Raw genomic sequence first — 26700 nt, forward strand, 5'->3', positions numbered from 1 at the left:
CAGCCTGAGTTCAAGCCCAGGACTGGTAAAAAAAAAAAAAAGAAAGAAAAAGAAAATCATGTTCTAGGATTTTTAACAAAGATTTTTAAGAAGTCTAAAAACCTCCTCCTTTCCCACATTGACTCTTCCAACTTTAAATTTTCTATTAGAATATCAGTTTTCATCTTTAACTTTTGCCATACATAAAAATTTATCAAAAATATACTGATGGGTATCTACTAATTACAGCTATATTTACAATAAGCATGTTCTTTATATACAAAGGATCACTTGTCCTACTGTAAGCATGCATAGCTGCAAACTTTCCTAACACTGCTGCATCCCAGACTTATGGTTGAGTTTTCGTTTTCACTTGATTTAGGACTATTTTCATTTCCTATTCTAATTTCCTCAGTGACTCACTATCATTTAACAATATGTTGTTTAGTCTCCATTTGAATATTTTATGTATTTTCTTTTGTTATTAATTTCTAATTTGATTCCATATATAGAAGGCTATTGCAATTTTCTTGTATTTGCTTTATATCCTAAAACATGATCAATTTGAGAAAGGTATGGTACAGATATTGGATAAAATACTTCATAGATGTGTTAAATTCCTTTTGTCTATAATACTCTTTAATTCTAAAGTTTCTTGGTTGATCTTTTGTCTGGATGAACTGTCGCTTGGTAAGAATGAGTACTGCAGTCTCCACTATAATTCTGTTGCACTCTGTCTGTTCATCTGTCCACTAGTGTTTATTTAATGAAACTGCTGCATGGATCAGTGTTTTCTGTGCATATAACAACAGTTATTTTCTCCTTATGGATTGTTTCCTTTATTAATTTTAAATGACTCCCTTTGGTTTCTCTTCTAATTTTGAAGTCTGCTTTGTTTGATATGAGTAAAACTACTCATGCCTACTTTTGAGACACATTTGTATTTTTCATTCTTTCAATCCCTTTTCTGTCCTGTTTTAACACTAAGCCAATAATTGTCGTTGTTTTTGTTTTGTGCCAGTCCTGGGCCTTGGATTCAGGGCTTGAGCACTGTCCCTGGCTTTTTTTTTTTTTTTGCTCAAGGCTAGCACTCTGCCACTTGAGCCACAGTGCCACTTCTGGCCATTTTCTATATATGTGGTGCTGGGGTATCGAACCCAGGGCTTCATGTATATGAGGCAAGCATCGTTGCCACTAGGCCATATTCCCAGCCCCCAATAATTGTCTTTGTTAGTGAGAAGTATTTCTTACAGGCAATGAATGTCAAGACTTGTGTTTTAATACAACCTACCAGTGACTGGAGAATTGAGACTATTAAGATTCAGTGTTATTAAAGATATACAGCAGTTATTGTGACTTTGCTGTGTCTGTGCTCATTTTTTCTTAATCCTTATTTGTGTATCCACTTGTCTAGTGGGCTTTATTCTTCCCCATGTTTTCCTATTGGTGTTTATTTTGTTCTTTTTGGACCAAGTTAATTCACAGGTACTCTGTGAGTGTTTATCTGAAGAACTTCTGGCATCCTCAGGGTCAGATTTTTACTGGTGGTTTCTTCCTGACCTAGATTTTATGCCCAAGTGCATAAAATGACTCCCTCGGAACTTCTCACAGATCTTGCTGATCAATCACAAACCATTTGGGAAATATGGGCTTGGGAAACTTAAGCTTGCTTTTCTCTTAGATTCCAATGCCTATCTGTGTTCTTCTTACCTAAATATTCTCTTTGTTGTTTGTTGTTTTTGGGGGTTTTTCTGTTGTTGTTGTTGTTTTTTTGCCAGTCCTGGGGCTTGGACTCAGGGCCTGAGCACTGCCCCTGGCTTCTTTTTGCTCAAGGATAGCACTCTGACACTTGAGCCACAGCACCACTTCTGGCCATTTTCTATATATGTGGTGCTGGGGAATTGAACCCAGGGCTTGATGTATACGAGACAAGCACTCTTGCCACTAGGCCATATTCCCAGCCCCTCCCTTTGGTTTTAAATAAAAAACTTAAATGAGTATGCTCCCACAACTACTGTGGATCCTCCTAAATATATGAACTTTAAAATGTAGGTAAATACACAGAGAAAAATAAAGCCCTCAAGAGGCAGTGAGTGGTAAGAGAAGTTACATCTGATTAGTGTAACAGGCCTCAATGAGAAGACCATACATGAGTGAAGACTCTTAAGATGTAGGGAATGACTTTCTTTCAAGTATTTACATACTTGGAAAAAAATATGTGCAAATGCACTGAAGACAACATACCTGCTGTATATTTAGAAGACAGTAAGAAAATTGCTATGACTGGAGAAAACATGAAGATGTAATAGAAAGCCAGATTCAATAAGGACTTGTAAGCAACAATGAAGACTGTTTTTAGGCAGAAACTACTAGTTTTAAAATGTTAGGATCACTGGACAACTGGACTGAGGTTAGAACAGAGGAGTTAGGAGAAGGGCAATGGAGACAAGTACGGAGACCACTGAAAATATTTTGGCTCAATGGTAGTTATGAAAGCAGTAAAAGGAATCAGATTAAATATATATATTTATTTATACACACACACACACACACACACACACACACACACACACACTAACAGTAGAATCCAAAGTATTTCCAGACAGTCAGCACAGAGGTGATAGAAAGACAGAAGAGTCAAGGATTACTTGCAGGTTTTTGTCCTGAGCAACTGCAAAAATAGTCCTTTTACCAGAACTCTAGAGGGAAAGTAGGTCTGAGAGAAGGGTATAAGAGTCAGTCATTCAATTTAGGATTGGAAAAGTTGGGGATATCTATTAAACATGCATGTGGAAAGGGATATTAACTGGAAGTCTGGAGTTAAGAGGAAATTTGGGATACTTTTGAGTCACTTCTGAATGCAGAAAGCTAAATGAGATTACAAAGAGGATGTGTAGATAACAAAGAGGGTTCAAAAACTCAGTTCTAAGAGCTCAAGTAAGAGAATGAAGAAATGAAAGGAATTAAGAATAGAGAGAATATGTAGCCAATGAGCTGGGGGGGGAAAAAAAAAACCTCAAAAAGTGTAAAGCCCTGGAAGCAAAAGAAAAGTCTAGTGAAAAGGTCCACAATAACTGGATATGGCAATACAGACCACTGGTTACCTTGATAAAAATAACTTCACTGGAATGATGGGGTCAAAAACTTGAAATGGATGGATTTTAGGCAAAAAGAAGAGAGAAGAAATAGGGTACTGAACACAGAGCGCTCTCTAAGATATTTACACTAAAAAAGAAACAAAGATAGAGGGGGAAAAGGAAGGAACAAAGAAGTAGAGCAGTTTAAAGGAAATGGGGCTTGAGAGTTGTTTGTTTTTTAAGTGGGAAGATCAGTTTGACTTATGATTTAGCAAAGGGTAGGAGGAACTCAGAATAAGAATCTCAAGGTAGTATGTAGCATACCAAAGTGCTGCCATTCATAAGAGAAAAAGAAAACTCACTGATGGTTACACAGCAGTGTGATCTAGATCCCATGCATTTAGTCGCCATGCTATATATTTATGCTAAACATTTATGAAGCCTACATATCAGGAGTCACAAAGTGAGCAGTTTTGGAGTATAACACTAGTTAAATAAAAACACCTTAAGGCTTTAAGAGAATGATGTTAAATGCACTAGAATGAAAGTCAAAAGGATTATGCTTTTAAAATAACGTGGGGTTTTTTGGTGTTGTTTAGGGCAATTTGGGAAATACAGAAATTATGTCTCTGTAAGTCGAAATTGTAACTCTAACTGTTAATAGTATGCTTAATATTTGTATTCATACATATATAAAAACAAGCTATTATGTATAGCTTTGCATCTTACAATTCTTTTTCCAACTATATTGAAAACATTTTTCTATATTCTTCAAAAATTAATTTTTAATGGCTATAAAAAATTCTGTTTCAGTTAGGGTTAGGGGTAAATAAAAAATAATAGGAAAAAAATAAAATTTCTGCCTTAGATCTCCCCTCCCCCCAGGTCTCGGTTGTAGAACTGCAGAAATTACTTGGGGACTCCAGAAACCTGGGGAGAGAGTTGCATAGCAGTAGCCCAAACAGAACTACTGGCAGAAAACTGGCAATTCACTCTTACAGACTCCAGTTTAATAATGACTGCTACAGCTGCAAGGTGCAGGTTGAAAGGGCCCCACATCCCTGGTCTTGGGAATATGCACTGAGACAGACTGAGTGAAGAACCTAGGGTGGTAAGCTGCACATGAGGAAGTGGATCTTAGAGAACTAAACCCCACAAGGGACACAAGTGATAGAGGCTGCAAACAGCACTTTCTGCTTCCATAATCCCTCTTTGTCAGTTTACCTACTTGCCTTCTTCTAATTAGATAATATTTCTATTTTTTTTCTTTAACTGCTTCTTTCTTCTAGAGCATGAATAGTGACTTCCCCACACTCACCTATCTGGGCAAACCCCAAGCTACAAGGTACAGACAGTAAAAATCGGGGCAGAAATCATTGAATTACAAACTACAAAAACTATATATATAACACCAGTGCAACAAAAAGCTGGTTCTTTGGAAAAGTTAGTAAGAATGACAAACTTCCAGCTATTTTGACAAAAATAATAATAATAATAATAATAATAATAATAATAATAATAATGAGAAGAGATCCAAACCAACAAAACTACGAAATGGGAAACATCACAATAAACGCCAAAGAAATTCAAATTATTATGATTATTTAAAAACCTGTACTCAAATAAGTTGAAAAAACCCAGAACAGATAAAAAAAAATTTCAAGAGACAACAGCTATCAAAGCTAAACCAAGAAGATACAGATGACTTAAACAGACCTATAACAAGCAATGAGATTGAAGAAGTACTAGAAAGCCTCCCAATAAGAAAAATTCCAGTGCCAATGGACTGATTCACAGCTGAATTCCATAGGATCTTTGAAGAAAAACTAACCCCAATATTCCTCAAACTTATCATGAAATAGAAAGAGAAGGATTAGGGCTGCGGATATGGCCTAGTGGCAAGAACGCTTGCCTCGTATACTTGAAGCCCTGGGTTCGATTCCCCAGCACCACATATACAGGAAATGGCCAGAAGTGGCGCTGTGACTCAAGTGGCAGAGTGCTAGCCTTGAGCAAAAAGAAGCCAGGGACAGTGCTCAGGGCCTGAGTCCAAGGCCCAGGACTGGAAGGAAGGAAGGAAGGAAGGAAGGAAGGAAGGAAGGAAGGAAGGAAGGAAGGAAGGAAAGAAAGAAAGAAAGAAAAGGATCACTACCAAATTCACCCTATTAATTAAGCACTATATATATCCTGAAACCAGGCAGAGAACCAATAATAAAAGAGAACTACAGACCAATCTCTCTCATGAATGTAGACACAAAGCTCCTTAATACTTGCTATCTGAATTCAACTAATCAAAATATCATCCACTACAAGTCAACTTCCTAACAGAAGCAAAGCTTATTCATTATATGTAAATCAATAAATGTTGTACATCAGAGCTGGGGATATGGCCTAGTGGCAAAAGTGCTTGCCTCACATACATGAAGTCCTGGGTTCAATTCCCCAGCACCACATATACAGAAAACGGCCAGAAGTGGCGCTGTGGCTCAAGTGGCAGAATGCTAGCCTTGAGCAAAAAGAAGCCAGGGACAGTGCTTAGGCCCTGAGTCCAAGCCCCAGGACTGACCAAAAAAAAAAAAAAAGTTGTAACCACATTAACAGAGTCAAGGACAAGAATCACACAGCCATCTCAATAGATACAGAAAAAATCTCTGACAAAATCCAACAACCATTTATTATAAAAGCTCTGCCCCATTCGTAAGTAAATGGAAAGACCTGGAAAAAATACTAAGTGAAGTGAGCCAGACCCAAAGAAAAATAGACTATGGTTTCCCTCATTAGTAATAATTAGTATATGTCTAGGATAATCCTAGCAGAGGATCACAATAGCTCAAATTGCTACACACATATGATCACATAAGATGAAGCTAAGTGAAATGAACTCCAAGTTATAGAAATAAGCAGTTTATCATTGTTGTTGTTATTTCTAATGTACTATGTGAACTTATTTCTTTTATCTCCTCTATGGTTTAGCCCCTGTTGTCACTGTATTGATTTTGATACCCTTGGTATTGTATATATGTTTGTCTGAATCAAGGAAGGGAAGGAGAACATCAAAATGAAGAGACAAAGGGTAAAAAGCAAACAAATGCAACAGCAATACTTATAAGACAATATGATATTATACACCAACTGTATAACTTGGGGAGGGAGGGAAGGTGGGAGAAAATTGAAGAAGGTAATAAGTTTGAAAAGAAATGTACTGGCTGGGAATATGGCCTAGTGGTAGAGTGCTTGCCTCACATACATGACGCCCTACATAAATAGAAAAAAACAGAAGTGGCGCTGTGGCTCAAGTGGTAGAGTGCTAGCCTTGGGCATAAAGAAGCCAGGTACAGTGCTCAGGCCCTGAGTTAAAGCCCTAGGACTGGCAAAAAAAAAAAAAAAAAAAAAAAAAAAAAAAACTACTCACTACCTTACGAATGTAACTGTAACCCCTCTGTACATCACCTTGACAATATTTTTTTTTTTTAATAAAAGCTCTGGAGAAGCTAGGAAAAGAAAGAATATACCTCAACATAACTAAGGCTATCTATGACAAACCTACAGGCAGCATCATAAGGTATAAAACTAACATTTCTCTCAAATCAGGATCAAGACATGGAGGTCCACTCTCTACCATTTCTCAAGTAATATTGGAATTCCTACCCAGGGCAATAAGGTAAGGAAGAGAAGATATCAAACTATCTCATCTGTAGATAATATAGTAGTATATATAAGGGATCCTAAGGACTCTACCCCTAAGTTCCTAGAGCTGATCAATAATTTTGACAAAGTACTAGGATAAAAAAAAAAAATCAACCCACAAAAATCAGCAGCTTCACATTGCACTTTATAAGGACTGTATTAATAAATGACTTCTTGAGAAATTAGAAAAAAATCAGTAGCTTTTCTGTCTACCAACAATGTACAAACAGAAAGGGAAGTCAAGAAAACAATTCTATTTGCAATAGCCTCCAAAAAAACAAAAATAAACAACAACAAAAAATCCTACCAACCTAGTAATAAACTGAAGGAAGTGAAAGACTTCTACAGCAAAAACTATAAAATTTTGAAGAAAGAAATCAAAGACAATAGAAGTGGAAAGAACTCCCATGTTCAGGAATTGGCAGAACTAATATAATGAAAATGGCCATACTGCCAAAGTTGATCTTCAAGTTCAATGCAATGTTCATCAAAATCTTAAAGTGATTCTTCAAAGATAGAGAAAACAACACATAAGTTCATATGAAACAACAAAAGGCTCTGAATAGCCATAGCAAAGGTAGGCAAAAACAGCAATGCTAGCATTATCACAATTCCAGACCTCAAACCTGAGTACACATCTGTATTAACAAAAACAGCTTGATACTGGCACAAAAACAGGCTTGAAGACCAATGGAGAAGACTGGAAGATCTAGTAACAAATCCATATACTTACATCTCACATATGACAAGGAAACCAAGTATTTATGTTAGAAAAAGCCTCTTCTGTTGAAGAGGTGTTAGGAAAATGGGACATACATATGGGACAACTATCACCTTGCCCTAATATCAACTAAACACAGATCAAAGATCTCAGGCCTGAAATGTTGAATCTCCTACAGGAAGGAGTAGGAGAAACATTAGAACATATTGTCATAGGCAGGCAAGAACTTTCTGAGTAGTTCCAAAGGCTTAGCAAATTGGAGAGAAAATTGACAAATGAGATTATATGAAATGAACACATTTCTGAACAGCTAAAAACATGGTTATTAAGCTAAAGAGGCAGCCTATAGAATGGGAGATCTTTACCAGCTATTCATCTGACAGACTATACACGGAGTTCAGGAATTCATTCCCCCCAGATCAGTAACTTAATAAAAGAAGCTAAGGGCTGGGAATATGGCCTAGTGGCAAGAGTGCTTGCCTCGCATACATGAAGCCTTGGGTTCGATTCCTCAGCACCACATATACAGAAAAGGCCAGAAGAGGCACTGTGCCTCAAGTGGCAGAATGCTAGCCTTGAGTAAAAAGAAGCCAGAGACAGTGCTGAGGCCCTGAGTTCAAGCCTCAGGACTGGCAAAAATTAAAAAAACAAAATAAAGAAGCTAAATGGAGAATTCACAGAATAAGCAGGAATGGCCAATAAACACATGAGAAAATACTCAACATCTCTGGCCATAAAGAAAAACAATACTGAAATTCCCTCTCAACCCAGTAAGACTGCAAATGCTGGAAAGGAGGCAGGGTAAAAGAGCCCTATTATACCATTGATAAGAATGTAAACTAATATAACCACTCTTGAAGGCAGTTTGGAGATTCCTCAAAAAAATAAAATAAAACATAGAACTACTCTATGATCCAGCAATACCATTCTTGGGCATCTAACCCAAAATATTACAAGTCAACATATAGTAAAAATAATTGTACATCCACGTTCATTGCTGTACTACTCATGATAGCCACAATAATGCAAACAGCCTGGATGCCCAACAACAAACAGATGAGTAGATCAAGATAATGTACATATATACAATGGAATCTTACTCATTTATTACTCATTTGCAAGGAAATGGATGGGTCCAGAAAAAATTGTGTTAAGTGAAGTAAGTCCTGCTCAGAAACACAAACATCACACATTTTCTCTTTAAAATACAAACACAGATTGTAACATATATAGGGCTCTATGCCGATACACACAAATTGACTGAAGGATACTATACTAGGGGAGGAGTCCAATGGTGCAACTTTTTTGAAAACTCATGAACTGTTTAACCAAATAAATACCATGAATCTGAAACATGTTTGTTTGTTTTTTGGGGGACTACAAGAAGAGGGCCACAGAAATAGAGGGAGGAAAGATAAGTCATTATATTCAAGGTACACTTGTAAAAATTGAACTATCTAGCCTGAGGGAAGGGATGGGATAGGGAAAGATGGGAGAGAACGATGGAAGGGGTGACATTTATCAAGATACACTGTATTTGCAATCTGACTTCTTGATTTGAAACCCCTTTGTACAACTACGTAATTAAAATAAGTATTTTTTTAAAATATCTTATCTATATGCCAACACTCAATCTAACTTAATTGTCTAAGTGTCATAAATCACTTATAGAACACTAAGATTAACTACCCGCCCCCGTACCCACACACTAATCTCTACCTCACTATTTTCTTAGGAGAGACCCAGGGTTGAGTTGTATTGTCTGCCTTAGTCTATTGATACACATTGTCAAGCTGATTTTCAGTAAAGTCATTCCAACATAATCCTTCCATCAGAAGTCATCCTTTCCATAATCTCTCAAATTTCTCCCAATTTGGAAAAAAAAAGTGCTTAAATTTATTTGATTATCCTTGAGTAGGCATCACTTTTACACATATATGAGCAAGTTTCTTGTGGTTTGTTTTTGTGAACCACCTATCCCCTGTACTTTACTCACTACTCTACTAAAATGTTCAATTTTTTATTAAAAATAAGATTCGGAAGAGCTCATTAGTACTAATATTAAAAATATTAATCTTTTTTTCTGCCTACATACAAATATTTTCTCCATGTCAATATCTTTTATCTTGCAAGGTTCATTTTAAGTCACTCTCAGGACCTACCAAAGAAGATAGATACTTCCTAAGGAACAAAATTAACATTTGTTCAATACCACTGGGTACTTTCTAAACACTTTGTCAGTCATTTTATTACTTTTATAGAGATATCTTGCATTATTATTACCTTTATATAGATATCTTTATACATACATACATATGTGTGTATATATGTGTGTATGAAGAAGCTGAACAATTAAAGCAATTAAGTACTAAGTACTGGTTTATCAGAAAAAAAACTCAAAGCTACTTTTTTTCTTCTGGGACTTAAATTCAGGACCTCAGAGCTATACCTGAGTTCTTTTTATTCAAGGCTAGTGCTCTACAATTTGAGCTAGAAGTGGAACTTCTGGCTAGAAGTGGAGGTTGTGGGTAGTTAATTGGAGATAAGAGTCTCCTGGGCTTTCTTGCCCAGCCTGGCTTCAAATCACAATCAGCAGATCTCAGCCTTGAGATTACAAGCATGAGATTCTTGTACCTGACTCTGAGCTACTCTTGAGATTGTCTGAATAGATCTAAACATCCAAAGTTATTACTTACTTCTTCGTCAATTTTATCCTCTACTGCATCAATATGACGCTCTTTAAGAAATCGTTGTGTTTTTTCCAATTGGTATTTCACCAGCTCTTCAATGGCATCTTTTTCTTCTTTGTCTACAAATTCTTGTACTGCCTCTCCCATTCCTCTTTCTGTTAGTAATGAGAGCTGAACATTCTGTATGAGAGATACAATATGGTTACTAGAAACAGAAATAATATGTTTCTATAAAATAACTGCAGAGGGGCTGGGAATATGGCCTAGTGGCAAGAGTGCTTGTCTCGTATACATGAAGCCCCAGGTTCGATTCCCCAGCACCACATATGTAGAAAACGGCCAGAAGAGGCACTGTGGCTCAAGTGGCAGAGTGCTAGCCTTGAGCAAAAAAGAAGCCAGGGACAGTGCTCAGGCCCTGAGTCCAAGGCCCAGGACTAGCAAAAAAAAATAAATAAATAAAATAAAATAACTGCAAATAAGCAAGGAAAGTTACAGAACAGTGTAATCAGAGAAAAAGTAAAGAGCTAGACAGAATATAAACCGAGTGATAAAAAAAAAAAATAAGGGCCAGAAAAATCAAACTAGGAAAAAAATAGGAAGATAAGTCCAAGACTAACGAAGGCACAGAAAGAAGTCTGAATGGCTATAATGTAGTCTAGAAATGGCCAGTGATGATTAAGAGACTAAGTTAAAACCACTGTGGTAGGCAAAACAACTGCCCCTAAAAATGAGCACATACTAATCTTCGAAACTTGTGAATTTGTCAGTTACATGGTAAAGGAGAATTAAGGTTGCCAATGGAATCAAGCATGCTGATCAAGTCATTATAAAGTAGATTATCAGGACTATCCAGGTGGACTCAGTATAATCACAATAGTCCTGAATAGGAGAAGAAGGAGTAAGGAATGTCAGAGGGTAATGTAATTTGTGGGAAAAAATGAAACACATTGCTGGTTTTAAAGATGCATAAAGGGGACCAAAAGCCAAGAAACACCTCCCTCAGAGCTTCCAGAAAAGAATAAAGTGCTGCTGTGATCGTGATTTCCATAGTTAGATTCAGCTGGCAGATTTCTGATATGCAGTATTAAAATAATAAGCCAGGCAATGGTGGCTCACACCTGTAATCCTAGCTACTCAGGAGGCTGAGATCTGAGGACCGCGAGGTTCAAAGCCAGCCTGAGCAGGAAAGCCCATGAAACTCCTATCTCCAATTAACCACCAGAAAACCAGAAGTGGCACTGTGGCTGATAGTAGTAGAGCACTAGCCTTGAGTCAAAGAGCTCAGGGACTGTATCCAGGCCCTAAATTCAAGCCCTAAACCCATTAAAAAAAAAAAAAAAAAGTAATGAATTTCTGCAGTCTTAAATAAATGTAGAGGATCTTAAAAGTGGCAAACACTCATGACAGTAAATGAGTAGTTTCACCATCATGAGACTATTTATAAAGTAATTCTAAAATGACATTCTAATGAGAAAAACAAATTGTAAATTAAGACTTCTGTGGTAGAGAGAAAAAGAAAGAAGAGTCATGTGCTGATGGCTCATGTCTATAATCTGAGCTATTCAGGAGGCTAAGCTCTGAGGATCAAGGTTTGAAGCCAGGCCAGGCAGGAAAGTGTGTGAGACTCTTAACTCCAATTAACCAGAAGTGGCACTTAACTCAAGTGAAAAAGCACTAGTATTGAGCAAGAGTTCAGGGACAGCACACAGGCCCTGAGTTCAAGCTTCATGACCAGCAGGAAAAAAAAAAGAGAGAAAAAGAAAATAACATTAACAATAATAGTTACACCAATATTTTATATTAAGGATTTTTTCTTGAAATACAGTAATCACAGATGAATATACAATTCAATGTCACTCTACTTCATAGAATCACTGTGAAGATTCATTTTACTTACCAAATTTACATTTCTTAAAATCTGTTACTATGGGGCTAGGGATATGGCCTAGTGGCAAGAGTGCCTGCCTCGGATACACGAGGCCCTAGGTTCGATTCCCCAGCACCACATATACAGAAAACGGCCAGAAGCGGCGCTGTGGCTCAAGTGGCAGAGTGCTAGCCTTGAGCGGGAAGAAGCCAGGAACAGTGCTCAGGCCCTGAGTCCAAGGCCCAGGACTGGCAAAAAAAAAAAAAAAAAAGACTAAAATCTGTTACTATGAAATAGCTATTTGCTCAAATGGTAAACTAAGAAATTACCTTCTCTGCTGTTTGAAAATACTGTTTTACAAGGTCTTCTACCCTAAGTGTTGTTCCTTCTAAAGGTTTTGTGATAAATTTTCCAAAGTTGATCTCTTCTCCTAGAAAAAAATAAATCCGTCAAAAATATCAGCTTCTGTTTAAATGTTACAATGGCCACACTCACTCCAAGTTGTTGATAGTGCAGGGTTTGATTAAACTTGATCAACTGCTGCTTGCTCAACATGGTAACAAGCCATTTCTGTTAATAAGGTTATGTTTTTCTTTCTTATAGTCAGTATTCCCTGTCCATATCTCTAAGGAGCATGTTCTTACAAGGTATTCCAAGACCGTTAGGAGTCCCTTAAAACTACTGCAAAGAGTGTGTTAAAACACACACACACACACACACACACACACACACACACACACAAACCTCTCAGGATAATGTTTTTTGGGGTTGTTTTTTACTTTTTTCATTTTATGCACAATATAACTGCTGATACTGGAAGCAATCGGGAAAAACTGCTAGTGCCCAGGTCAGTGAAGATAGTGGCCCATAGTTTCAATATCAGTCACTACCATGTATTCACAGTTTAAAGCCACTTTCACTTAATAATGCCCGATTCACTTTGCTACACTGCCAAGCAGAATCACTGTCTAAAACCAGCAATCAAGGAATGAACAAAGAACTTGTCAGGAAGTCATGGTTGAGTATTTGCTCTGTTGATGATCTTTGTTGGGAAAATGAATATTAAATGTCTAGCACTTGTGGGACCTGGTACTAAAAACAAAATGGAGAAAACAAGTTTCCCTACTTGTGAGAGTAGATAATGACAATATAATGTAGTAAATGCTACAGAGACAATGACACTGAGAAGGAAGCAATTCCTCTCAAAGAAAGCAGAACCTCACAAATAAGTATCAAATGCAAATCATTTGAAATAAGTTGCAGAACAGGGGCTGGGAATATGGCCTAATGTAAAGTGCTAGCCTCGTATACATGAAGCCCTAGGTACGATTCCTCAGCACCACATATATAGAAAAAGCTGGAAGTGGTGCTGTGGCTCAAGTGGTAGAGTGCTAGCCTTGAGCAAAAAGAAGTCAGGGACAATGCTCAGGCCCTGAGTTAAAGCCCCAGGACTGGCAAAAAATAAATCTAAAAAAAAAAAAAGAAAAGAACTGTACAGCTGGGAATATGGCCTAGTGGCAAGAGTGCTTGCCTCCCATACATGAAGCCCTGGGTTCAATTCCCCAGCACCACATATACAGAAAATGGCCAGAAGTGGTGCTGTGGCTCAAGTGGCAGAGTGCTAGCCTTGAGCAAAAAGAAGGCAAGGACAGTGCTAAGGCCCTGAGTCCAAGCCCCAGGACTGGCAAAAAAAAGAAAAATGAATTGCAGAACAAATAAGGTTCAAAGGGAAACAAACATTTCTAACTGAGAAAAAATATATACAAAGACTCAAAAGGAAAAAGCATACAAAAATTTTCAGTGTGCCTCTTGCCATGTAAACATTGTTTTAAAACCACTGTTTTTGGAAGATATTTTGGAAGATATTTCTTCAGTGCACAAGCTTAAAAAATGAATGCTATGTAAATTGAGAAAATAAAATATTAATTCCAACTACATTTTGTCCAATGTTTTATACTAAAACATCTTCCATTATTTTGTTTCTTTTACCAAAAACTCACTAAACTATAAGTGCATTCTTTTTTAATTTTTTAAAAATATTTTATTATCTTCAGGTAATTGTACAAAGGAGTTGCCATTCAACAAGGCAGTTTATGAATACAGTGGGTCCTGATCACTGTCATCCCTTTCAATATTCTCAGCCATCCCTCCCAAACCATGCCTTCCCTCACTTTTCTTAATTTTGTAGGATATATATATGCATATATATGTGTGTATATATTTGCCACTTAACAAAGGGAAGGAATAGGCTGAAGAGACCAAGAACATTCTTTAACTTGTAAAAATAACTAGCTTACCTGTTTTTTCCTTTTGTTCTCTATGCCTGAAAAAATGGATAATATCTTTTGGATTAGCTACCCGATCCACAAATTTCTGGCTAAAGCGAAGAACATTGAAAGGTTCAAATCCTCCAGTATAGTCCACCTGGAAATACAGAATAACTTATGAAATCTAAAAACCCACAATTTGTCTATTTTTAAAAATACATATTCTCTGATATGGATAACTTGATGGCTTTTTTGTTTGTTTTGGGTTTTGGGACTTGGGGCTTGGACTTAGGGCCTAAGCACTGTTCCGGGCTTTTGCTCAAAGCTAGCACTCTACCACTGAGCCACAGCGCCACTTCCGGCCTTTTTTTGTTTTTTCTGTTTATGTGATGCTGAGGAATCAATCGAACCCAGGGCTTCATGCATGCAAGGTGAGCACTCTACCAGTATTCCCAACCCCAACTTAATGGTTTAATACATACAAATTCATGAATTAATTTTCTACAATATGTTTTAAAGATCATACATATTTAAATATTTAAAAGGTAAAGGTTAAGTAAAATATTTTGTTTGAAGTAATCAGGTTACAGCAAGAATTTCCACAATGGTGGCTTGTGCCTCTGTAATAGCAGCTACTTGTCTGCAGGAGGACTAGAGCATAATAGCCTATCTGAAAAACAAACTAAATCAAAAGGACTGGGAGCATGGAACAGGTAGGTAGTAGTGGACTTGCCTTCCAAGTATGCCAAAAAAAAAAAAAAAGAAAGAAACAAAGAACAAATCCCTAAACAGACAAACTAAACACTTCCATAATATTGGAAGGATTATATTTCCCATGACAACAATACCAGACGAACCATTTGAAAGGTGATGAAATTTCTAAACAAACTTTTATTAAAGATAAATCCCTAAAAATTGAAAATGCCAGGGATGGGAATCTTTCTTCAAACTGGACAAGAATGAATGCTGGGAAAGTCCAGACAGGAAAAAATTAGGTCTGAGCTTTGTGAAATGATTACCTTCAAAACATGGTATCTTAGGTCAAGTAACAATCTCTCTCAGGGCAAGATCATCCCAAAGATGGCTATAATTTAGAAACAGACCTCTTCATTCTCCTAAAGCCACTGTTCTCCAAGAATGTTCTGGAGCCAGCATGGCACCAGCTCATCCAGAGTACCTCCCTAACAAAACCTCCATCACAATCACAGACTTCATCACACTTGGGATCATATGCTAAGCTTCTATTCACATATTTGCATTTCTTTATTATGTCTCTACAAGTTCCAACTCTCTCCTGGTTTCTATATTCCTCAATAGTCATAAAAGTAGGTAAGATCCATTCAATGACTTTAATAATAGTCCACTAGCTGGCATATATATGTTTGTGTAATACTACCTACATGATAATATTTGTTTAAGAATTTATTAAAAACTTACTGTGCTTTGGAAAAGAAATGGTGATTTGCTCTTTAAGCCTAGTTGCTTCTAGATGTTGGGGATTATTATGGCCTGGGAAAGACTGCCCTTCCACCAGCCTTGGGACAATAGAAGTCCCTCCCACCTTCTGACCTCTACCCCTTGGGAGGTGAACACGTGTGTGCCACCATGATGGGATTGTCCCGCCCACAAAGGGAAGTTTCGTGATGTCACTTGATGAACGTGACCCCTAGCCTATGACTGACCCTTTGGCCAGCCCCCTTTCTTTCCCGCCATTACTTCTATATAAGTGCCCTTCCATATTAAAGTCTTTGAGACGCTTCCCACCACCGCAGCGTGTCCCTGATGCCTTCCTTTTCGCCTCCGCCCTTGGTAACATGTGGGGGAACTGGGGGGAGGGGAAGCTTCAGCAACCCGTCCTCTACTTAGCGTTTGCCCATGTGAGCACGCCTTTGGCCTTCCGCTGGCGGAGGGCCAGGCTGGGTGCTCTTTCATAGAGTTTGTGGTTACCATTCTCCCCGTGGGGGGAGAAAGGGGGTGTCCAGAACCCCAACATAAATGGCGCCCAACGTGGGGCCGAATTGTACGGCCGAGAAGTTCGGGGTACAGTATCCCCACAGATTGCTAAGTAGGGTTTTAGAGGAGGGTCCTGCCCATCCAGACGGGGCAGAAGCATGGAGACACAGGCTCGCGGGACGCGGCGCCAGAGAGTTGCCCCGCCGTGGCGATTTGGCACCAGGCGGCGGAGGGAGCGGGGCGCGCTTCCCGCGGAAACGTGTCAGTGGAGCAGTGGGGCCGGAGCAAGAGGAATGCGACCCCGGGCTGGGGTCGGTTAGTTCTGCTCTGTGCGCCCCGGCCAGACGGCAGGCACCCGCAGTGGCGCTTGAGAAGCAGTGGGTGGCCGAGCGCCGGAGCGGTTTGGCTTGCGCGGGCTGAGCGTGAGTACACTGTGCTCCGCGCCACCCCGGGTTTGCGAGGTGCGTGGGCTGGGGCTCGTGTGGCCCCGGGCGGCACCAGGCGTCTTTTGCGGTAGCATTTGGGGCAGCCGAGTGTGGTGGGCCGAGCACGGCGTGGCGGAAGCGCGGTTCCGCCATGTGGGAAGCTGTGGCATGGCGGCGGCAGAGCTGCGGATAGAGTTAAAAAAAAAAAAAAAAAAAAAGGCGTGGCGTGCAGTTTAGGCGGTCCCCGCTGGGGTGCGTGGGTGGCAGCGGCGGCGGCAGCAGCCCCGGAGTGGCTGGACCTGCTGCAGCCCGGCAAACTGCTTTATGCCCGCCGATGGTCGTTAAGCTCAGAAATTCGGGTGAGTTGGTTGAATCCTGATTTCTCTGACTTAACACACACGTGGAGCACAATGGGGCACGCCATATTGGAGGCGGGGCCCCACCCATTCCCCCCAGGTGAGGGGCGTGCCAGGCTCGCCTGGGCTGGCCGATTGCGCTGCAGCTGAGAGAGGCAAGCACCCCACTGTGCTTGCCTGCACGTTTTCTCTGTATCAGACTCACAGCTGCAGATGGGGTTGGAGCCAGGAAAGTCTGAAGTTATAAACTAAAATGGAATATTGAAAAGGAAAACAAAGAGTTTTGATACAGCAATAGGTAATTTGATTGAACTTCCATGTTTACCAGTTCAAAGATATAAAATCAACTGGAGTTTTTCTAGATGGATAAAAGGGTTTGCTTGTCCACTGTGATTTAAAAATTGTCATGTTGGGAGTGTGTAATTAACAGGTTTCCCTTTTGTTTTTTATTCAACCACGTGGTTCTATTATGGGCAAATTAATATCATTTGCCGCTGGAATTCCAGAAAATTTAAATGGCCAATCAAAGCAATTTTAAAGAGCGCTCAGGTATTTTTGTATGTGTGTGTGTGCGCGCGCGCGCGTGTGGATGTTGGTAAGATTTAAAAGCATAACAATAGGTTTCCATCCCGGTGTTCGATGGAGATAAAGGTGCCTATAAAAATTTCCATAAGGTTCAAATATGCAACATGTGGTAAAAGTACATCAGTATGTTATTTTATATTCAGTGTGTTTCCATAAGGTTCAAATATGCAGCATGTAGTAAAAGCACAATGGTATAAAATCAGCATGTTATTTTATACTCAGTGTGTTAAAAGTGTGCATGTAGCCTTAACAACTCTTTGGCATAAATTAAGATTTTACCTTCCCATTTTCTCTCCTGTGTTCTCATAAACTCTCAAGATCAAGAAATTGAGATTGCTTCATACAAATGTGACTATTAACCTCAACTTTCCTGACCCAGGATTAATATACTGCTTTATAGGATACAGGTGGACAGATGTTCTAGCCGCATGGATGGGCAGCAGCTCCTGGACACGGGAAGCTGCCACCACATTCTGTTCCCAAACTGCCTTGTTTCACTACTAATGATTCTTTGCTCTCTCTCCCATTGGAAGCTGCTCGAATGATTTATGAGCCTTGAGTAGGATGTGAATAGTTCCATCTTAACAGTTACTCCAGGTTAAATCACCATAGTTATGTTAGTGGTCACAGCTAGCCAGGTAAAATTTTGGGATTAAGAAAGTCTTTGAATTTTGTGATTAAGAAAGTCTTTTCACCCTGCTTAAACCAGAAGGGCATCAATATACCAGAGCCAGAAGTGCTGAAAAAATTTTGAACACCCTAACCAATCTATATAGAAATTTTGCAGGCAACCCAGAGCAAGATGTGAGCAAGAGAAGCCACTACAGCCTTGCCTCGAGTTCCCCATCGCATGGCATGGAACTTGCCAAATGGGGATGAGGGACGCAGCCACTTCCGAGACTGAGGATTCCACAATGCTTTTAACCCTTTGCCCTTGGCTGTCATTTATCTGTGTTCTCTTTCACTTGCCAGTGGGATTCAACGGCGTGATTCAAGTTGATGGCATGTAAATCTCATGTTCTCTAAGTGTTATAGCCAAACCTTCACAAGCAGTTTTTGGTCAGTTCTCAACGGGTTACAAATGGATTATCTCTGTTGTGTTTTTTCCTTGTTGCTCAATTGGGAATAAAAAGGGCTTGTAGGACTATGACTCCCTGGATAGTTCAAAGCCAGCCTGGGCAAAAGGAAAAAATCTCTCCAAAATCCCACCTCCCAGTTAACAGCAAAGAGCCAGATTGAGAGCTCAACCACAGAGAGCGAGCAAAAGGCTGAAGCAGCACCGTGACTCAAGTGGTAGAGCACTAGCCTTGAGAAAAAGTGCTCATGGACAGTGCTCAGGCCCCGAGTTCAAACGCGGATGGGAAAATGCAATTCCAGCCACAAACGTTAAAATTCCTGGGACTTAGCCAGTCCAGGAGACGGAAAGGTGGAGTGGAGTGAGAGGAGAATGGTGCCATATTATCCTAAAGGGAGCTGCCTTGTTTCACCCTTTCAAAATGGATCAGAGCCGGGAAATCGAGAGAGATAATTCCTGTCCATTTTCTTCTTTTTTGCCAGTTGTATATAGGTGTATATATATATTTATTTATTTTGCCTCTGACTGGCTATGCCAAACCAGTTTTCTATCATTAACCACTTCTTTCAGTCGTTTCTCCTTACTCGTTCACTTTACAATTGGGTTTATGCCCAGGGTGTGTTCTATGCCATTCATGCCAACCAGCTCTGAGAACTTGTCGATACTTTGCCTGACCTTTTCAAAAGTGTCTTTTGACAGAATAACATCTCTTGCTGAGATCACCAATGGGGAATTTGCCGTTCACAGTCGTCACCCTAACACAGGCCTGAACCCTGGAGGCACCAGCCTTGGAAACTTCTGGGTATGCCCAAAGACTCAGGGGGGGCTGGAGAAAACCATAGCGCTCTCTGGCCCTAGTGACCATACTCATGGTAATGATGGGGACTTTTTGCCAGCTACACCGGACTGCCAGGCTGACCAGGGGCCCTTGATTTACGTCGCCCCCTTGACAGCAGGAAGTAGCTACAGAAGACGAGACCTCCATCCATACTCCCTGCCTGGTGGCCGCCGGTGTCATAATTTTAAAAAAAAAAAGGGGGGAGGTATTCTCCAGGATTAATTAAGGATTCCCTAGGATTAATTAAGGATTAGTTATGCTTATGTTAATTATCCAGAAATTTTAAATCATCCCGAATCAGTGTGGGATGGAGTACAGTATATGTGTTTTTCCAGATTGGAAAATTAAACCCAGAGCACCCACTCTGGAGAAATGTTTTCTTGTTCTCTCCAGGAAAAGGAGGACCATGTTGGACTTCTGCTCTCCCATGAAAATATGGAAAGTAGGACTGCCTACGGTAGGAGGCAACCAAGCTTCCTTTCCTTGTCTGCTTTCTAGATTCCTTCTTGAGCATCTCATGGCTCATGGAAAGTAGGACTGCCTACGGTAGGAAGCAACCAAGCTTCCTTTCCTTGTTTGCTTTCTAGATTCCTTCTTGAGCATCTCATGGCTCAATGTTTTGCTGTGGCAATACTGCCTACAGCGTCACACAAAGAAACCAAAGGAATTTTGCACCATGCTTCTTCCTTTCCTCTCCCCCTGCTGCTAGACTTGGGGAGTCCCGTTGGAAAGAAAATAGGAGCTGAGGGTATTGACACTCAACCCCAATGTTTTATGATAGAAATGTTTAAAAAAGTAAATGCAAAGGTTTAACACCTTGGCTTCAATGTTTATATAAAAGAATGTTTCACTAATCACTTATGTTTGAGTTATCAGCTACTGTGAACTGCCGGGAATGCCAGAGTTTCAGCTTCTACCTCACCAACAAAAGAGGGCTGCTGTCTGCACCTTCCTGCACTTGGCAGAAACCAGCTGAGGATTCTGACTTCTGGACATAGCCAGATGGATGGACCCTTACCTACCCCTCACCCCAGTTTTGTGGAAGGGGCCCCACAGATCTTATGTCAGCATTTGCCTTATGCCCACACATGCCATGTGTTTACAGCATCCCCTGCTTATTGAAAAAAACAAAAAGGGGGAGATGTTGGGGATTATTATGGCCTGGGAAAGACTGCCCTTCCACCAGCCTTGGGACAATAGAAGTCCCTCCCACCTTCTGACCTCTACCCCTTGGGAGGTGAACACGTGTGTGCCACCATGATGGGATTGTCCCGCCCACAAAGGGAAGTTTCGTGATGTCACTTGATGAACGTGACCCCTAGCCTATGACTGACCCTTTGGCCAGCCCCCTTTCTTTCCCGCCATTACTTCTATATAAGTGCCCTTCCATATTAAAGTCTTTGAGACGCATTCCACCACCGCAGCGTGTCCCTGATGCCTTCCTTTTCGCCTCCGCCCTCGGTAACATGTGGGAGGACTGGGGGGAGGGGAAGCTTCAGCAACCCGTCCTCTACTTAGCGTTTGCCCATGTGAGCACGCCTTTGGCCTTCCGCTGGCGGAGGGCCAGGCTGGGTGCTCTTTCATAGAGTTTGTGGTTACCATTCTCCCCGTGGGGGGAGAAAGGGGGTGTCCAGAACCCCAACACTAATAATATCAGACATGCATGAAAAACTGCAGTATTTGTTTCCCTGAAGAGGATCATGTGGTTCCCTTGAAGTAACTATCATTGTATTACCCATATAATCTGCCATATCAAAAAACTGTCATGTTATTAAAGACCACCATGTCATTTAAAAAAAATTGCTTCAACTACCAGATCTCTGGGGGAGGGGGAATTACTGGGGACTGAACCTGAGGTCTTATGTGGTCTACAATTCAGCTACTTCTACCTAGATTTTAACCATTTTACTCCAACCTAACTTTATTTATAATTTCCTGATCTTAAGAGTAACAAAGTTTGTTCAGAAAACCAATTGTATTGGGTGTCCTCACTGTTCAAGGTACTCTGCTAAATGGATAGGGATGCAACCATAAATAAAACACAATCTTCAGCTAGGCACTGATAGTGCACATCTGTAATCTAGGAGACTGAGATCCAAATATTATGGCTCAAAGCCAGCCTGAGCAGAAAAGTCTTGGAGACTACTTCCAATTAATCAGCAAAATGCAGACTGGAGATTTGTAGAGCACTAGCAATGAGCAAAAAGGCTGGCCCTGGGTTCCAATTCTGACACCAGTACAAAATACAAAGGAGCAAAACCCAAAAAACTCTCACAAGTCTGTTGTTAAAAATTCATAAGCTGGGCTGGGAAGGTGGCTTAGTGGTAGAGTGCTTGCCTAGCATGCATGAAGCCCTGAGTTCAATTCCTCAGCACCACATAAACAGAAAAAGCAAGAAGTAGCACTGTGGCTAAAGTGGTAGATACTACTAGCCTTGAGCAAAACGGAGCCAGGGACAGTACTCAGGCCCCGAGTTCAAGCCCCAGGACTACCAAAAAACAAAGTAAATAAATTAAATAAATAAATAATTCATAAGCTTCTGGGGGCCGGGGGGATCATGTGTCTCAAGTGATAAGTGCTTAGCCTTGAGCAAAAAACTCAAGAACAGTGCCCGGGCACCAAAGTCAAGCCTCAAGACCAGAACAGTAACAACAAAATTAATTCAGGAACTGACCAGAAAAAACAAATGTAAATAATTACAGGCAGAGTGTGAACATTGCTATAAGAAGATGTACAAGCAGAAAAAGAACACAAGCAGCAGTAACTCTTAAGGGGGAAGTTTAAGTGGTGGCTGAAAGAGAGAGAAAGCAAGAAAGAAGTATGTTCACACTGTAGGACTAGCATGGGTGAAGGCCAGGTAAAATAACTCTAATATTACTAATCAGGATATGCTAAGGAGGAAGAAGTCTAAGAGGTTGGTTTCAACCAGATCATGTAAACACCTCTATGCTACAGTAAAGTTTTCACTTGTTCTTCTTAGTGCGATGTAATCATTAAATTGTTTTCATCAGGAAAGACATGCAAAGTCTGTTATATACATACTAATTTGGCATTAGTGTGGAGGAGACTGGTAGTGGGATGAGGGGTTAACTGAGGCAGAGTTCAGGTAGGAAGTTGCAGTTATAGGATAGTAAGTAACAATAATGGCTCAAAAACAACAATGATAGTAGGAGAAAGCAAAAGGACCAAATCACTTACTGTTCCAGACACCATTTAATTTACTTGGATCTCAGAAATTTATAAAGAAAAATACAAAAGAGACTGAATTGCTCTAGGTCATATTAACTAGTGCCATTACCAAAATCATCCAGTCTTGGCCTTCAACTGTTTTCTATACTTTGACTCCCTATACCCCAGAAATTCTTAAGGTCTAATGTGCATATAATCTTTTGGATATTCTGTAAAAAGCAATGGAGTCTACTACTGTTGAAAGGGACCAGTGCCGGGGCCTGAGATTTTATATTTTTAATTTTCTTGGATTATGTCAATGTCACTGGTTTAAAGATTCACACTCCCTGAGTGTCAAGCTTTTTAGGGGACTCTGAATATACATATCAACAAGGAAGTCTAAAACATAGGAGTCAGTACTCTATTGGACTATGTTCAAGCCATATGCCCTAAGACTGCTAAGAGACAGGAAGAAGAAAAGATATCTCAAGAGTTACAAATTGTAATTCAGTAAAATGAAAAAAAAATCAATTAATTTACACTGAAAAGCATTTTCAATCACATCCCTAATTAGAACAGTCAGAGGATTAGCATGTTAGATGAAGAGTACAGGCTACATATCTAAAATTAAAAATTATATAATTGGGAATACTTGTTACTTAAATTTTAAAAAGGGAAAGAATAAGTGACATCAGTAGTGTCAGGGAGAAAGAATGGGGTTGCAATCATAAAAAGGCCACAGACAAATGGCATTTGAGTAGACTTGAAGAAATAAGAATGTACCTGCTATGTTTAAGAAACTACAAGAAGGGCTGGGAATATGGCCTAGTGGCAAGAGTGCTTGCCTCATATACATGAAGCCCCAGCACCACATATATAGAAAATGGCCAGAAGTGGCGCTGTGGCTCAAGTGGCAGCGTGCTAGCCTTGAGCAAAAAGAAGACAGGGACAGTGCTCAGGCCCTGAGTCCAAGGCCCAGGACTGGCAAAAAAAAAGCAAAGAAAAGAAACTACAAGAAGACCAAGGTAAAAGAGAGCAAGAACAAAAGATAATATCAACGTATTAAACAGAATAAACTTTTTAAAGTGACAAAATGCAAGTACATCAAACTTGTAAGAGTTAAACTGGTATTAAATCAAATCCTTACAGCTTTATTCCTTTGTTTCCAATGCTGATTGTTGTGATTTTAAATATTTGCCTTACTACTTTTCAAAACAATCCATGTAAACTGTATATTGCTACAATAAGTTCAGAACTTACTCGCAGTCGTATAAGAGGCTTTTCTGGCTGTTGAGAAATTCCTAACCGTTCCCGTTCAGCACTTTCAAGCATTTCTTCAATCTTAGAATAAAAATAAAGATAAAAAACCACAGTATTAAATGCAATTTTAAGTTGTCTAAATAGTGCTTATATTCATACTATAGAAATTTTCACTATATGGTCATCTTTATTTCCCAAGTGATTTATAACATCTTTCAAAATATAGTGTTTTGTAATCCTTCCACTAATACCAGTCCTTAACATAAAAGCTCTTGACAGTCTGGGAATGTGGCTTTAGTGGTAGAGTGCTTAACTACCATGCATGAAGCCCTGGGGTCAAATCTTCAGTTCCACAAGAACAGAAAAGGCTGGAATTGGCACTGTGGCTCACGTGGTAAGAGTGCTAGCCTTGAGCAAAAGAAGCTCAGGGACAGTGCCCAGGCCCTGAGTTCAAGCCTCAGGACTAGCAAAGAGACGAAAAAGTTCATGTCTTTAATGTATCACCTCAGTATAGTATGGGCTCCAGAATTTCTACAGAGGCTTAGGGGTGGAAATGAGTGCATGAAGGGAAATATGGGGTTGATGCTGAAGCACAGGATGCAAAACATTTTGCTTAGGGTACCTTACATGAAACTGGTGCCTAGTGAAGATTATTACAGAGGGTAAGTTCCAAAATATGGTCCCATGTGCCATTAATGCTTTCATAAGTAAAATGAACTAATCCATCTGCCAATAATACTTTCATCAATAAAATCAACTAATTATCACATTAGGATAAAAAAAGCAGAGAGAAACTAAAGAGTGTAATTAAAGTTTCTCCATGTTTCACCTTCCTCTATTTCAATGACATAAAAGAAAAGAAAATATATTTCACACAAACTTATTTACTACCACAGGGTCTTACTAGCTTTATGAAAACATGAACATAAAGGCTTCTGTCCACTGTACTGAATATCAAAGTAGATCTCATTAATTTTAAAACAATTACCTTCTCCAAACAGAAGCTTTGTATGGCTTGAGTTACTTTAGGATTATCTGGGCTAAAAATGTCAGGATGATTAGCAAGAACAATATCCTCCATAAAAAATTGCCGCACTGTGTGAAGAGGAATCTTTTGCATATTCATTTTCCTCCCTTTAATACGCAGCAAACCAACATGTCTGAAATGGAGACAGTATGAGCTTAGTCCCAGTGTAAATTTCCTTATGAAAATGCACAGGTTAAAACTACTTATCACTTTGTTTCTACAATCATAGTCTTATAAATACATGTTTTTCAAGAAATGTACTCACTGCCTTACATATGAAACTGTAATCCCTCTGTACTTCACTTTGACAATAAAGGGGAAAAAAAGAGAAAAAGTACGTTTTTGACAGTTTAATCCTAATTGTCATTATCACAGGGGGAAAAAAGGCAGACATCCTGCTTCCTTACCTAACAGAAGTCCAAAATTAGGATGTCAGCAAGACTCTGCTTTTTCTGCAAGCTCTAGAGGGGATCTATTAATCTTTTCCAGTATCTGATGGCACCTTAGTTGTGGCCACATTAATGAACTCTGTCTCCTCTTTCTCTGTGTGACTGTCATAGTCCCTTGAGATCCTTCTTGTAAGAGTTAACTGTTGTGTTTAGGACCCATCTAGATAATCCAACACAAGCAGCCATGCAACTCCTATTAAAATCTTTACCTCAGGGCTGGGGATATAGCCTAGCGGCAAGAGTGCCAGCCTCGGATACACGAGGCCCTAGGTTCGATTCCCCAGCACCACATATACAGAAAACGGCCAGAAGCGGCGCTGTGGCTCAAGTGGCAGAGTGCTAGCCTTGAGCGGGAAGAAGCCAGGGACAGTGCTCAGGCCCTGAGTCCAAGGCCCAGGACTGGCAAAAAAAAAAAAAAAAAATCTTTACCTCAGTCCTCTCTTTTGCCACCTAATACGATATTCATAGGTCCTAGGTACCTGGAAACAAATATATCTTGGGAAGGCACATGTTTTTATTGCAGTACAGGAGCCTTTAATGGTGAATAGAAACTTGCCTAATTGCAAAAGGTGAAGGACACACTCAAGGCCCAGAGGCAGGAAGGTCTTGGGCCCTCTTGGGAGCCCAGAAGTTAATGTGTCAGATCATGATAAAGAGCAAGTCAGGCTCTGATAGCAGAGCAAGACCAGGGCATAAGTGGCAACTCACCACAGGCAAAGACTAAGTTTTCCCCTGCAGAAAATAAGGAATTGTTGATTAGACACTCATAAAGAATCAGTCACTTTATTCCCTGCATTTCAAGAGCTGTCCTTTGCTACAGAACCTGGTGCCAACACTTATGCTGCCAAGAAGCCACTCAGCTCACATTTAAGAGGCAAATACCAGGTTGTCTGTGGGATAAAGTTTAGTTCCTATGCTCTGTGCTGATTGTTCAAAGGGGTTCCACCATGGTATTTCATAGGTGCATATGCAGTTTTTAACCAGACTGACCACTCATCTTACTCTTTTTCCATCCCCATGCTCTCTATTTGAGAACTTTGTATTTTTTTAATCTTTATTCATGAGTATACTGTATTTCAGTATTATTCACCTCTAACATTCTCTTTTCCTTCCCCCTTTCTAAGTTCTTCAAGTTTTAAAGTTACAAACTTGTGCGTATGTAAGTATATGTGATCCTCTATGTGATTACCTATATAATTATCTTTTAAGTCTAGCATTCACATAGGACTTATAACCAACTGAACCAGCTTAATTTGCATAACATGACCTCCAATTC

At 39.7% G+C, this 26700-nt stretch overlaps 1 protein-coding gene across 5 annotated transcripts in view; it reads right to left on the reverse strand.

Annotated features, from left to right (window-relative positions):
* Window positions 1-26700, reverse strand: part of Mre11 (MRE11 homolog, double strand break repair nuclease) — an 83826-nt gene that overhangs the window by 26435 nt on the left and 30691 nt on the right. For all 5 annotated transcript variants that reach the window (XM_048345639.1, XM_048345642.1, XM_048345641.1 and 2 more), the window contains exons 9-13: window positions 24937-25108; window positions 23949-24029; window positions 14319-14445; window positions 12351-12451; window positions 10161-10334 (exon numbers count right to left, since the gene is read on the reverse strand). In XM_048345639.1, the coding sequence (XP_048201596.1) occupies window positions 10161-10334; window positions 12351-12451; window positions 14319-14445; window positions 23949-24029; window positions 24937-25108 (655 nt within the window). The remainder of the gene's footprint in view (window positions 1-10160; window positions 10335-12350; window positions 12452-14318; window positions 14446-23948; window positions 24030-24936; window positions 25109-26700) is intronic.

This window comes from Perognathus longimembris, chromosome 4 (assembly GCF_023159225.1).
Source record: "Perognathus longimembris pacificus isolate PPM17 chromosome 4, ASM2315922v1, whole genome shotgun sequence".
Taxonomy (NCBI): domain Eukaryota; kingdom Metazoa; phylum Chordata; class Mammalia; order Rodentia; family Heteromyidae; genus Perognathus; species Perognathus longimembris.